This window comes from Strix uralensis, chromosome 18 (genome assembly GCF_047716275.1).
Source record: "Strix uralensis isolate ZFMK-TIS-50842 chromosome 18, bStrUra1, whole genome shotgun sequence".
In the NCBI taxonomy this organism is placed as follows: domain Eukaryota; kingdom Metazoa; phylum Chordata; class Aves; order Strigiformes; family Strigidae; genus Strix; species Strix uralensis.
This window is the reverse complement of record NC_133989.1, coordinates 5,542,698-5,556,790: the sequence shown is the minus strand read 5'-3', so window position 1 is coordinate 5,556,790 and position 14,093 is coordinate 5,542,698. Positions and strand designations below refer to the sequence as shown.

Genomic DNA, 14,093 nt, shown 5'->3' with positions numbered 1-14,093 from the left:
AGACTCCTTTCTTTCACAGATAAAACCAAGCTAAGTTGCAGAAACTGCCAACTGGAAGGTAGCAGGTAATAGAGACAGTTTCTGAAAAGATGTTTTTTCTTCTGTACCACTAAAAAGCTTTAACTCACAGGTTTGAGTGAGGCATAATTCAGAGGTTGGTTTAGGGTAGGTTTTGGTGATTTGACACCTAAAATTGGTGTTCTACAACATCTGAATGTTTCTTCTCGCCCTGGCTTGTTTAACTTGGATGCTTCCTTTTATAGCTTATATCTTAATCTCAAGTGTTGGTAAAGGTAGCATAATTTAACTTGAACTATCATAGTTGCTGTATAGACTGTATTGTCAACCAGCTCTTTTGCAAGAAAAAGTCCAGTAAAAGCTGGGTAAGCTTTGGGTAGCTGGTCTGCCTCATGAGACTGCTTATTAGGTACAACACTAGAACATGTATTAATAAGCTCTCATAATACACATACAGTCATGTAAGAGAAAGTCTGTTTATTAAGTGCAATTAACAAGGCCAGTTAGTAACATTTGATATGGCACTGATTTGCCACTTAAAACTGAGCCAGTTACTAAGGAAGAGAATTCGCTACCTTTCTTCAAGTTAGTGAAGAGGTCAGGGTTGTGGTAATTTATGCTTTGCCTCTTTAGGAGAAAAATAGCATAGCCAATCACCTATTAAAGCAAGGAATTTGAGCAAAGACAAGACTAATTAAATAACTAAGTGTTTAGACTTTGTCTTTTGATGAAAGTAATTCCTGTTGTATCATTTTAGTTGCATAAAAGCAACTGCATTACATGAGACTTCCAACAACATTGTTTCACCAGGATTGGAAGCAGAGGAGTTGTTAGTTTTTGAATAAATCATATCCAGACTTAGCTTTGTTTTTTCATCTGCACCACTGAGATATTTGCTCAATACTGTCAGAGAATTTAATATAAGCTCTAGACCCAAATATTGAGTATACTTTTTCCTTCCCAGTATGTCTACATAATTTGTATTTAAAAAATATACAGAGATTTATATACACAGTTTCTGTGATTAAGTCAATATGATTTAAATACTGTGCACCAAGGCAGACCACTTTTTCATGGGTAAATTACTTAAGTTGTAAATAATTATCTAAAGGCAGCTCTGTATTTATTTTACTTTGAAGACATTGTGTGTTGCTCTCTGGACTAATTTTGCAGAACTGCCTGATTGTGTTGAACCGTGAAAGAGTTTTAGACTACTGTTTAACAAGAGAAGGTTGTGCTGGGAAGCTTCCAAACAAAGTAGTTCCTAAACAGAAAGATGTACAATATAGAATCAAGGAAGTACAGCATCTCCATACGCACAGTCCTCTTCAATAGCCAGATTGAACTGTGCTCCTCTTCCACCTTTATACGCACTTGTCACAATTCTCAGCCACCCTCTTTCACCCTGTAAAGAGTTAATTTGCATTGTGAATTGGAAAACATAACTATAGAAAATGTATGCTATTGAGTCTGGTCTGTTTCCAAATATGAATGATTTAAGTGAATCTAAGAATTCACTCAGATGAACACTGGGTTCACAGGGCACTGGGTTTAAAGGGGAGAACTGTTTTGGTGAATTTACATCCCTCTCATCTATTCCAGGTATGTGACTTGATTTTTGCTTACAACTAACAGTAGTAACAGGAGCTGCATGTCCATGGAAGTGATAGTATTTGGGATTGAGTTGACATTACTCATGTAACCTTGGCTGAATATCCTTATCTTCAGATTAGATTGGTTTAATTTTTTAATTGCGAGTCTAGTTCAAAGAAAGTTTTACTTTTCCAGTCCACAGGCTAACTTCCTGTTTGCAAGTGAAAACCCCCTACATTTCCTCTAAAGTCATTCTGCAAACGTGTTTGTTTCCTTACCCAGGGTTCACCCCATGAGTTACGAACAATCCAGTATTCTGTTCCATTTTCTACACCCCAGCCAGCCACAGATACGATGTGATTCACCACAGGCGAGGGGTTGTACTCTGTATAAAGTCCTCCAGTGTAAGCATCCAACTTTTCAGTAGCCATTATGCCACAGCTGTAATAAAACAGAGAAAGCATTTTTCATACAAGGGGATCAGGACAGGGGCCTGACTAAAAACCAATCGTTTTTCTTGCATTTTGGCTTCAGAGCTCAATTTATCTACAAACAAGCTAAAGTCTGCATATTAGTGCAGAGCTGCTAACTTATGCTAGAGTGGAAAAGTACATTTCAGTCATTAGACTGAATTTCAAGTATTTCAATCCCAAAATTGCTAGCAAACATTTTTTACCATTCAAGATTATTACTTTTACCTAATTGGTCCATTAATATAGATTTCTGCCATCATTTTTTCTCTTCCACTGACAGACCCATAGTCAGCAACTTTCCAGAGGGTGTAGTTCTTTATCACATGGCATTCTCCAAAAGTGACACAAGTTCCACACTGGTTAAACTTCTTGCACTCTACAAAACAAAAGTGAGATTGTCACTGCAAGAGAACGCTTTTCTTCAACTGAATTAATGATATGATGCTAAGCTTTTTTTTTTCTTTTAACTGATTTGAGGCAGATGTTAATAACTTAAGAGTAATTACTCATATATACTCTCTGGTGAATTAAATTCCTTTCTGGAAACCAGAAGTTTAAAGTCCCTACAATCACTAGTTACTATTCTTTACTTCATAGGCATAAGTGCTTTGATGAGGAAGTGTTTCAGATGTGCTTCTGTGTAGATACAGAAACTATTCCAGTCATACATGACCAGACAAAGGTTACACTTCTGCTTTGTTTAGCTTGAGGTGACACTTGTAAATATTTCATACATTAGAGATTGTATATCACAGACTTAAGAGATTAAGTTAAAACATTTTAGCTGTGCAAACTTGTCTGGGCATGATTTAATGCTACACTATCTGTCTAAAGTAAAGAGACAGACATGCAGGCCTGTACAAAAAACCTGCTCTGTCAGTCAAACAGCAGGTACTACACTGAAAGGCAGGAACCAATACACTGAAAACCCAAGAAACTGTCTTTTTTTTATATATATTAAGATCCACTAAACCTGGGATGAAGCCTTACAGGAAAGCAAATAGGTATCGTACTTTGATCCTTAGCTTGGTAGTTGTTGCAGGTCTCATCTGGAATGCCATGGTCATGGGCGTACTTCCAAACACCTGAGTGGTCTCCACCTTCACAGGATCCTGCGTCAGCACAATCAATCACGTTCTGAACAGAGAGGTAGGCAGAAGGCCATGCACCTTTTCTCTTTATGTTGATTCGATCTGTAAGGATACGAGATTGGGTGTTGTCTACACATTGCAACTAGTGTTAAAACTGTGTCTCCTTCATTGAACCTGTAACTTCAGGCTACAGTACTCGTGGTTGGAAAAGCCTCTGTCGACAGTGAGGCACATAGCGTGACCTAACTCAAACCAGCAGGCTGAGTTATTATTGTGGGTTTCCATTAGAAGTTTTTTCCATTTAAAAACTCAGCAGAAACATGCAGATGAGTAAGATCTGTTTAAAGCCTTGAAGTGCCCTAGACATCTTTTAATTCAACTTACAGCTTCTGAAAACTTCCAGATCTGTTTCCTGGCTTTGACAGCAAAGAGTTTTCAAACACACCTCATAAAACCAGCTCTCACTAGCCTCTTTTACAGGAGTAAAGATTTATGCATAAACCCATGCAGCCCTGGTCTCTGGCTCTGAGACAGTCTTCACAAACTTAAAGCAGGGAAAAGCTTTCAGAAGTATATCCTCACTGTTATGTCAACATCTCACTGTTACCCTGCCATCTCAGACAGGCATCACCACCCTGCTGCCTTATTTTGTCAGAAACAACTAGCCTACCTGACAGAAAACCTTCCCAGTGAGTATTTATAAACTGCTCCTCACAGTGCATTAACAGTCTTAACTGATGCCACTGTAGTACTTTTAATCCCATTAGTACTAACAACATTCATCTATACTTGACAGAACTGGGAGGCATTATCCCAGCCTTGTCTTCTAGCAACAAAAGAAGGAACGAATGTTTTAACTATTCACAGGAGTTAAGAAAAAAATACTGATTTTTAAAAAATTTATAGTTATGCACATACTGGCATACCTATGTATACAATTAAGTTTTAACCAAAGTTACCTAATTATGAAGTTGCTGTGTTTTATCTGTCCTAGTATTTCACTACGTCATGGCAGGGTCCATACATGTCTTTATCTGCTTAAGGACGGATCCTTCATGATTCCTGCTGTCTGCTCACATCTGCGTTGTCTTCCCATTTCTGCACAATTTCCTCTATTTCTCCTTCACAGTTAATCCTCTTATAGCCTCCCTGTACAAACAGTACTTCTGCAGCATGTTACTGTTGCATGCAAATCATCATGTATTCTCTCTGGAGAAAATATTTCTCCAGCTGAAGCAAACCCCTACTTCCCTTTTCCCAGGAAAAAGGCTGATAGGTATCTGCTGAAACAGGATTTGTCTGTATGCTGTGGTAGTCATTTCATTTCAGTGGCAGGGCTCTTGAAGCCAACACCCTGCGGGCCCTTCCCACAAGAGGCGAGGCAACTTCGGTGAGGCAACTTCTTTCGTTTCCTCTTATCCAGCACAGCTGGAGCAGCCCCTGGCTGCTGCAGATGTAGTGCAGCAGGCTGAGGTACCAGAAAAGGGAAGGAGATTTGATAACTGCTTTTGCATCTGCTGCTGCCATCACCACACCTCCAAGAAGAGGGCAGAAACTCCACTTCTTACCCCAGGCCCTAAACACCGTTTGGCAGCAGCAGTGAATGCAGCCCCTCTGCAAACAGCTGTTTAACCAACCCTGTGTTCCCCCTCACACCGTTTTGAGAGGGAGTGGACAGCCTCATGCTGATTGCTCTCTCTATTAAAATCAAACCTCCTCGCCTTCAGCTTGGGAATTCCCCCTGTTTCCAGGGCATTCACAGACGTGTCAGCCCCGGTTTTTGCTGTATTAGCCCGTGATTTGGCGCCTCGCCTTCACACCAGCTATTTTGTAGACTGGCGACAGCGCTTCCTCCGCTTCCCAAAACCCACAAATCGGGGGGGGGGGCAGACAGCCCCCCGCCCTGCCTACCTGCGAAGGCGCTGGTGCTGCCGTGGGCCCAGCAGGACCCGCAGTACTGGGGGATGTGCTGGTTCCGCGTGGCGCTGGCGTAGTTGACGCCGTTCACGTCCCTCCAGTCCCAGCTCGCGGGCAGCGCGGACACGTCCAGGTACTCGTGCGGGCGGGGGTAGCTCCTGCGCGGGGGCACAGACAACAACGAGCTGCCTTGCTGCACGGGCCTCTGTTTTCAGCCAAACGGGGAGGGGCTGGGCATTTTTAAAAATCACAGCTTTCGGGCCGTTTCGTAACGAGGCCGCGCGGGTCACGTGACAGGGGGCAGCGTGACCGCTCCCTGCCCGCGCGGTCCCGTGACCGCCACCGCGCCCCGCAGAGACCCCCGACACCCCCCCCCACACACACACACACCCTGGGATTCCCCCCTCGAAATCCACCCCCCGAGCCCTGCGGGCCCGGACCCCCCCCCCCCTCCATGGGCAGCGGGGTCCCGTGCTGCCTGCCCCGGGTGCCCCCCCCGGTACCGGGCGATGCCGGGTTTGCGAAGCCCCCGAGCAGGCGGGCGTTGCGGCTGAGCCTGCCCAGCCCCCTGCCGCCGCCGCCCCCTCACCCCCCTCCGTGACGCCGCTTGGAGGGGCCCGGGGGGAGGCGGCCCCGTGAGGGACGGGGCGGTGGGGGCGACCCTCACCTCAGCCCGGGAGCCTTGCGCGGGGCCGGCTTGTAGCAGCGCTGCCCCTCCCTGAAGTAAAGGCCGGCGCGGGCGGGCGGGCAGAGGCAGCCCCAGAGCAGCAGGAGGAAGAGGAGGGACGCGAGGGGCCGGAGCAGCCCGACCATGCTGGCGGCAGCACCGTCCTCCACAGCGCGGCCCCGGCGCCGGCGTTTAAGGGCGGGGGGAGGCGGCAGGGGGAGGCCCCGGGGGCGGGGCGGGGCGGGCCGGGCGCTGCGTGTTCACCTGCGGCGGGCGGGAGCGCGGAGCCTCCCCTGGGTGTCCCTTACTGCGTGTTGATCAGCGGGTTCTGATGGGCGCTGCGCTCAGGGCAGGTACAGCGGGTACGTCGCTGAGACCTTCCCAAGGGTGTCTCAGGAATTCGGGGGGTAAGGAACAAACACCTGAGATGGCCCCGTCCAGGGCCCCACTGGTGCCCCCGGGTGAAGTCTCCATCTCACGTGCTCAAAAATGAAGCAATTTTGAGCATATATTCCCCCCCCCCCCAAAAAAAAAAAAAAAAAGCTGTTAAAATATTGTGGTGAGTCGCTATACGCAGTTGCTGTCAACAGGGGGTTTGTGACAAGGGTACTTGTATCTGGGAGCGATGCAGCCCCCCTGGGGCTGGCTTACAGGTTTCTTTACCTTTGGCCTCACACACCAGCGTTGGGTAAGACTGTGCCCAGCAACTGCGTGATTGCATAGAGCAGCAGGCTGGGCTTTTGGTTGGGTTGGGTTGGGTTTTTTTGCTAGTCCCAAGTCTTGAGCCCTTTTATACTACAATTTACAAAAGAATGCAGGCCTGTGTCTGTTTTTTAGGTTATTCTTTAGGGTTCAGGACATTTGAAGATTCTTTATTATCTGCTACAAGATTTAGACAATAGTAAAAAGTAGTTTGCTAATTTTCCTGAAGAAGGTTTAAGTATCTGCATGAGTGGACTACCAGTCTTGTTTCCATATGTTGGCTAGAGCTTTCACATTTGGTAAACAGGTTTAGTAAACCACAGCCAGGTCTTCCCTCATAGCTTTTCATCCTTAGCTCTCAGCACTTTCTATAAAAGACATGAGGTTTATTAGCTCCACGTTAATAGAGAAACTGAGGCACTGAGAACCAATGCAGCAAAAGCAACAGCAGAGTGAGAATTGAGCCTGGCTGCTGTGCAGTCGACCTTTTTGGCTCTTTGACCAAACTCTTCCCTGCACATGCGTATTTGTTGCTAGTGGGTACTGTGGTCACATTTAAAAAAAAAAAAACAAAAAAAAAACAAACAAAAAAAACCCAAAACAAAAAACCCCCAAGAAAAACAGAAACAAAGTAAAAAAAACAGTAGCTGAAAAAACCTGGCTTGTTTGTGGTCTCAGCTTACACCCAGCATCAGGGCTTTGATATCTAGGGCCCACTCTGAAGGCAATAGAAGCAGTGGGCAGCCTGATAATAGACTGCGGGGCAGGGTGGTAGCAGCTGTGCCCAGTGCCAGGCTGCTCCTAATCTCCGCAGTGCCAAAGGCCCTCGAAGCCAACCCTTCCGCCACCGTCTCCTCTTTCTCTGGTGACGCTCAGGGCGCTAATCTGCAATAGCACATGTTCAATGGCTGTGCCTGGGAAGTGCACTTGGGCAGTTAACAGGCTTGAGGTTTCTCAGAGCTGAGGAATGACAGGCCTGCAAACAAAATCTACACAGAAACAGGCTTTTCATATACCAGGTTTGGTATAAAGACAGACTTGGAGGTTCACAGATACGCAGTTGAGGAGGAGAGGGAAAAGGGGCACAAAACCACCTCCTCTTCACAAACCACCTCAGGTACTTCGTGTCATGTGCCATAATTTATAAGACTATAAGGAAGTGCTTCAGAGGAGGTGCATGATTCCAGGGAACTATTTTTAGCAAGAGAAAAAACAATGTTAAGTGATTGCATTTTTTTTTTCACTTCCCTTTTTTTTTTTTTCCTTTGCTTGTGAGATGCTCTCAGTGAGTATATTTATTGCTGAAATTATTTTGCCAATTTTTTTGGACAGTGAATTAGCATCTTCAGCCTCTTCATAAATTGTGGCTATTGTAGATTAATACATTGCGTATTTTAAGTAGTAGTTATTTAGTGTCAGTAGCATCTGACACATTGTGTCAGTACAACTCCCATTCCAAATGCAGCAATTGAATCTACAACTCAGAATTACACTATTACTTTTAGTTAAGCATAGTTGGGAAAAATAAATATGAAATGTGCATGAATAAAATGAAATGTGCTTTCAAAGTAAATGTCCAAATAACCTTTCCAGAATTTTGTTTTAGGAAATTGTAGAAGATAGCCACTACCATTGCAGAAAATACCTACAATGGGACTAACTTATGTTGTCTTGCTGAGTAAACTGAACGGTTCAGAGAATACTTATTTTTCGGAAAATGATGAAACTATTATGTTTTAGAGAAATGAAAGTAATCTACCTGAATTTAAGGTCTTGCATTTATTGCTCCCTCATAAGTCTGGCTCATAGCTTCGCAGAGGATAACAGAATGTTCGCTAGCTACTTTTTTGCAGTGTGCTTCTGTGCTAAACTTTGTCTGTTCCTCCATTTGCTGGTGGAAGAAGTGGAAGTCATCTGTGGTGGGGAAGTCTGGAATAAGCTGATTTTTCTTTTGGAACAATATGGAAGGTCAGAGATTCCTTATCTCTAGCACCCCATAAAGTGGTAGTTACTTTCAATGAGTCAAGTCCTTCCACTGTCATCTTTTTATACAAAATAATTTAAGGTGCTTTCCTAATTATAGTTCCTTTTCCTATCCTTAAAAGGAACACTTGCAAAGCACTGACAGTCGCCTGACAGGTAATAAAACTACTATAAGCTTCCAGAAGACAGTCCATTCTGGGTTTCTGTTGCTCAGTGATATTAGTCCTGTTTATCAGCAGGGGACATGACTGTGTCATGTTTTGCTCAGCCTCGCATCGTTTCCTTTAATGCAGTGACATATTTCACACAGTGAACATTATAGTTAACTTCAGAGGAACTGGGTGTTCACCTCTAGCATTTTCCTGGCAAGTTCTGAAATACTACATCTCAGATATAAGAAAACAAGATATGTAAGAAATACTGTATTTCTTAATGTCAGGAGAGGAAGAGAGAGAGAGAGCATCTGTGCAAGTTAGTCACAGGTTGATTCAGATTTTAGATGGGCTGAAATAGGTGGATTCTTATTAAAGGAACATATATCACTGAGAGTGCAATGTTATAGTTATGCTTTACAAAGTGGTTTTTTTTGTTACTGATCCTGTTCCCCTCCTTCGTGCAGTTAAACACTGAGAATGATGCTTGTTAGTGAACTGCAAATTTGCCTGGCAATGCGCTGAATGTTGTGGTTATAGGAGGCTGCTGCTCAAAAGTTATTATTGTTTTTATTATGGATGTTGTCCTCTATGACTTATATGATGTTAAAATTTAAATTATGCAGCAGAAGCACATGTACTTAAAAAATTAAGATCATTCATTTTTGGCTATAATCTCTATATGTGTATATATTTGTATATATATTATGTATAAAATAATGAAACACAAATACAATGTGCGCAGATATTAATGAATCACACTGTTTGCTGCACAGAGAGCTGGGATTAATTGTAATGGGGTGCATGTGACAATTTTCTCTTCCAAGCCACTCAGGAATGTACCTGTGCTCTTGTACGCTGTACACAGGCAGTGAATAGACACTTTCCCTTGTGAAATGCTTTGATGAGCAGCCTGAGGAGTTGGCTACTCCCCTTGCTGGCTGAGTGACAGTCCCTGTAGTATAAAAAGGCCCCTTGGGGCAGGCTGCCCTGGGTGTAGCTGATACAGCACCAGAAAGAGGGCTTGTTCTGCACCTGGGAAACCTGTGTTAGGTTGTAGCCACCAACAGGTCTAAGCTACGCAAAATGCGTGAAATTGTGCACCTTCAGATTGGCCAGTGTGGGAACCAAATTGGAGCTAAGGTAAGGTCTCTTTTCAATATTGGTCATTAAGTGCGATCAGTGGTAGCGGGTCAAACATCCTTAACGGATGGGGACTTTTGGAGGGAACAATTTGTTAACTCAGTGATAGGATGCATGGCACATTAGCAGTGAATATGACTACTTTGATATTAAAGTCATAAGATGGGCTTGCTCCTTATGCAAAGGTTCATTAACCTTTAAATTAAAGCCTGTCAGTGCATGAAACAGCTGCAATAACTATGGCACAGTGATTATAAGTGCTCCAGAGCATTCCTGCTGGGAATTTCATTATTCCCAGGGGCACTAATCTAGTCTGCAAAATACTGGGACAAGTGAAGGAGCCAGTAATTCCAGGGCTGTAAAGTTGTGATGCCATACAGCAATAACTCTGCCACATTATAATAATTAATATGGGATTCTATTAGTCAACAGAATGACCTGTGCTATCAGTGACCAGTTAGGTCTTTCTAAGAGTAGCACAAAGTGCAGTTAAGGATTCCTGCCTAATGGGCCTCCTGCGAGAGGTAGCGGTGTCATTTGGAGTATTTTGCTGTTACTTAGAGAAAAGTCACTCTCTGCTGACTTTCTGTGCCAGGAGGGAAAAAAAAATGCATTGCTTTTTGCCCTGTGATGTCCATCTTTTTTTTATTGATAAGTAGGAAGTTGTCAAATAAAAGTATCTGAGTTAATTTGGGGCTGGAACGTCTTTGAAGACACATGATAGCTGAAGGGTTGTTCTGTTGTGTTCTTCCTCCATTTCTTGCTCCCACAAATCTCACCTTGATTCCCTTTATTGGCACATGAAGCTGTGGATGGACAGGGAATGTCATGTTAGACCCAGATAGTTTGAATGCAGCCAGTGTGATAGTTGAAAGGTCTGTACTTTTTCTGTTGGCTTTGACCTGGAAACTGCTTATGTCTAGTGAGACCTGTAGAAAAGTGCACACACACATACACACACACACTCTCTAATACATGTTGGCATGGTGTATTTGTACACTCAAAAAGAGACTGCACGATAAACCAGAAGACCTTTAAAATTAAAATAGCCTGGTCATTATAGTGAGTGGGTGTGTCTACATTAAGACTGCTGTGGCTGCTGCCTAGATAAGAGCCGCAGTACAAGACATCCATATGAGTGTCAAGATAGAACATTTAGAACCAACATCTGTTTGTGGAAAGCATTGCTCACACACAACTTTGAGCCAGCTTTGCCATGCCACAGTCCCACTTGTACGTGGCAGGTTTCAAAACAACTCTCCCAATCCCGCCCCCCCCCCCCCCCCGACTTTTTTGTTAACTTCATACCAACTAGTACCTGTGTTATTTAAATTAATACCAATTTTCCTTTACTATAAAGAGAACAAATTGAGGGCCTCCACCTATTAGTGCATGGGCGATGGCTAAGCAGCATAAATGGTCTACTAAACTTTTCTCTTGCACTTATTTGGGGAGGGGGGAAAAGAGGAGCCCCTCTCTGATCTAATATGTAAATGGCAAAACACCCCCCCCCTTCAGGCACAGTTCCTACTTTATGTGCCATCAGGCATGAGAGCAGCAGAGCTGGTGTTGAACACATTGTCCTGAAAAAAACCAAAATTTGAGTGTATTGAACCTTTCTTTCCTTTTTCAGTTCTGGGAGGTGATAAGTGATGAACATGGAATTGACATTGCTGGAAACTACCGTGGGGATGCGTCACTGCAGCTTGAGCGAATTAGCGTGTACTTCAATGAGGCTTACTGTAAGTGCTCAGCACTGATAAGGTGTTGGCATGGCAAGTAGCAGAGCCAACATGAAGGTTACAATAAGTAATTAAAAAAAAAAAAATCCCCAAATCACTGTAGGTGGGTCAGATTTTTTCAGAGTAGATTATAAGCCTGTCTCTTTGACTTCTAACAATAATTATTTGCATTGATTTTCTTTTGTCCTAGCCCATAAATACGTGCCCCGTTCTATCTTGGTGGACCTGGAACCTGGTACGATGGACAGTGTACGGTCTAGCAAAATAGGCCCACTCTTTCGACCTGACAATTTTATTCATGGTATGTACAGCATCCTGTCAGCAAACTAATTAGAGTCAACTGTCCCAAAATGACCTTTTAACTCCCATCTTCATAGCCTTTAAAAATTTTATTGTTAACTTTGTGGCTGTTATTTCTGTAATTCTGTTTACAGGTAATTCAGGTGCTGGAAACAACTGGGCCAAGGGCCATTACACAGAAGGCGCTGAACTGATTGAAAACGTCATGGATGTGGTCAGGAACGAGTGTGAGAGCTGTGACTGCCTTCAGGGATTCCAGCTCATCCATTCGCTTGGTGGTGGCACAGGCTCAGGTATGGGCACGCTCCTCATCAACAAGATCAGAGAAGAATATCCTGACAGGATTATGAACACTTTCAGTGTTGTGCCTTCACCCAAAGTATCCGACACGGTCGTAGAGCCATATAATGCCATCCTCTCCATCCATCAGCTAATAGAGAATACAGATGAAACCTTTTGCATTGACAATGAAGCTCTGTACGATATATGTTTTAGAACTTTAAAGCTCACCAATCCCACCTATGGTGACCTCAACCACTTAGTATCCCTAACGATGAGCGGCGTCACAACCTCGCTCCGTTTTCCTGGTCAACTGAACGCAGATCTGAGGAAGCTGGCTGTTAACATGGTGCCCTTTCCTCGCCTGCATTTCTTTATGCCAGGCTTTGCTCCGCTGACAGCTCGAGGTAGCCAACAGTACAGAGCCCTCTCAGTGCCAGAGCTTACTCAACAAATGTTTGATGCGCGCAACATGATGGCAGCCTGCGACCCTCGTCGTGGACGTTACTTGACCGTGGCATGCATCTTCAGAGGCCGAATGTCTACCCGAGAAGTGGATGAGCAGTTGCTGGCTGTCCAGACCAAGAATAGTTCCTACTTTGTGGAGTGGATCCCTAATAACGTCAAAGTGGCTGTGTGTGACATACCACCACGAGGCTTGAAGATGGCCGCTACCTTTATTGGCAATAACACAGCCATTCAGGAGCTCTTCATCAGGGTTTCCGAACAGTTCTCAGCTATGTTCAGAAGAAAAGCGTTTCTCCATTGGTATACTGGTGAAGGGATGGATGAGATGGAGTTTTCTGAAGCAGAAGGTAACACCAATGACCTCGTGTCCGAGTACCAGCAGTACCAGGATGCCACTGCAGATGTTGAGGAATATGAAGAGGTAGAAGTGGAAGCCAGCTCAGAAAAGGAAGCACTGTAAACCCAATGGTAATAGCAAAACATGGCCCTAACAAGCCTGCTGACACTCACTAAAGAAAAAGCAGTAGCCATCATCTGCATACCAAAAATAACACCTTCAGAATTTTTTCTCTGCATCTGGCCAAAATATATCCAATATTACAATACAATGCTTTTGAAATTAATGGCAGCTCTGCTTTACTCTCCTGAACAACCATTGCCACCAATTCTCTCCCAAAAAAGAGCCACTACGAAGACAAGTTGTCTCGTAACAGCCTTCCTTGTAAGTGTATTCACTTTTAGAATCACCAGATACTGAATGTAATATACAGCCTCTGTGTCTGTGCATATATATCAAGATCATAAGCAACAGCAAAATATGCTATCAACGCATCAAATTTATTTATTCTCAGGTGAACACAGTCTGTGTTGTGTTTGTGAACTTGTTACTGTTTCAGGAGCACAGGCACACCTGTAAGGCCTATAAGGGCAGTACCTATTTTATTACACACTCCACAGACTGATGGAATCTCCAGACAAGTTCAGTTCCTTAAGTTACAGGGGGAGGGGAAACAACATGCAGCAAGACTGAATATGCACATTCTTACTTTTTTTTGAAGTACTTTAATAGTTCTATCACATTGCTGGCTTAGATTATTGCAGAGCTTGCATTCATTATCATTGTGTGGTTTGTTTCTATTTCAAACTATAGATTGAGTTATATTAGCATACAAAGTTGTGAACACTGTGTAAAAGCTTTGGTGTGGTATTTTTTTCCCCCCATGTACTAACTACTGTAAATTTTTTCCTGTCATTCAGTACAGCAAAATGGATAGAATGGTTTGCAGCTAGTTAGATCTAAGTTCAACGGCAATCACTAAATCAAAAACTTATCTTGACTTCAGGAAAAAAAAAAACTTTCTTGCCAGTCACAGCCATCTACTTAACACTGTATTTATAATATTCTTTAAATAAAAATTATATAGCATTCTATAAAATACTTTAATACTTGAGCTATTTGATAGACAAAGATCATAGTTTATTCTTGTAAGGACTAACTTTAAAATACATTAAAAAATTGAGCTTTTTTTATTATACTTTTAGAAGAGAGAGTTTATTATACTGTG

At 43.3% G+C, this 14,093-nt stretch overlaps 2 protein-coding genes across 3 annotated transcripts; one reads left to right on the top strand and one right to left on the bottom strand.

Annotated features, from left to right (window-relative positions):
- Positions 1 to 475: 475 nt before the first annotated feature.
- Positions 476 to 5,960, bottom strand: CTSZ (cathepsin Z). The gene is made up of 6 exons (XM_074888260.1): positions 5,760 to 5,960; positions 5,087 to 5,250; positions 3,098 to 3,277; positions 2,310 to 2,460; positions 1,890 to 2,052; positions 476 to 1,423 (listed from the first exon to the last, which is right to left on the bottom strand). The coding sequence occupies exons 1-6, from the start codon at positions 5,903 to 5,905 to the stop codon at positions 1,310 to 1,312; spliced, it is 918 nt and encodes a 305-aa protein (XP_074744361.1). The 5' UTR covers positions 5,906 to 5,960; the 3' UTR covers positions 476 to 1,309.
- A 198-nt stretch (positions 5,961 to 6,158) lies between these two features.
- TUBB1 (tubulin beta 1 class VI) lies at positions 6,159 to 14,061 on the top strand. Of its 2 annotated transcripts, none has more exons than XM_074888513.1 (4): positions 6,159 to 6,220; positions 11,373 to 11,481; positions 11,672 to 11,782; positions 11,916 to 14,061. In XM_074888513.1, the coding sequence occupies exons 3-4, from the start codon at positions 11,722 to 11,724 to the stop codon at positions 12,986 to 12,988; spliced, it is 1,134 nt and encodes a 377-aa protein (XP_074744614.1). In that variant the 5' UTR covers positions 6,159 to 6,220; positions 11,373 to 11,481; positions 11,672 to 11,721; the 3' UTR covers positions 12,989 to 14,061. The 2 variants fall into 2 exon arrangements, with proteins under 2 accessions (XP_074744614.1, XP_074744613.1); XM_074888512.1 differs by lacking the exon at positions 6,159 to 6,220 and adding an exon at positions 9,475 to 9,739.
- The last annotated feature ends 32 nt before the right edge of the window (positions 14,062 to 14,093 follow it).

Coding starts and splice junctions, on each gene's coding strand:
- CTSZ (XM_074888260.1), bottom strand. CDS start 5,905: ATGGTCGGGCTGCTCCGGCCCCTCGCGTCCCTCCTCTTCCTCCTGCTG. Junction 5,251..5,759: donor CGCAAGGCTCCCGGGCTGAG/GTGAGGGTCGCC, acceptor GCCCCCGCGCAG/GAGCTACCCCCGCCCGCACG. Junction 1,424..1,889: donor ACTCATGGGGTGAACCCTGG/GTAAGGAAACAA, acceptor AACTCTTTACAG/GGTGAAAGAGGGTGGCTGAG.
- TUBB1 (XM_074888512.1), top strand. CDS start 9,683: ATGCGTGAAATTGTGCACCTTCAGATTGGCCAGTGTGGGAACCAAATT. Junction 11,482..11,671: donor GTACTTCAATGAGGCTTACT/GTAAGTGCTCAG, acceptor CTTTTGTCCTAG/CCCATAAATACGTGCCCCGT. Junction 11,783..11,915: donor ACCTGACAATTTTATTCATG/GTATGTACAGCA, acceptor TTCTGTTTACAG/GTAATTCAGGTGCTGGAAAC.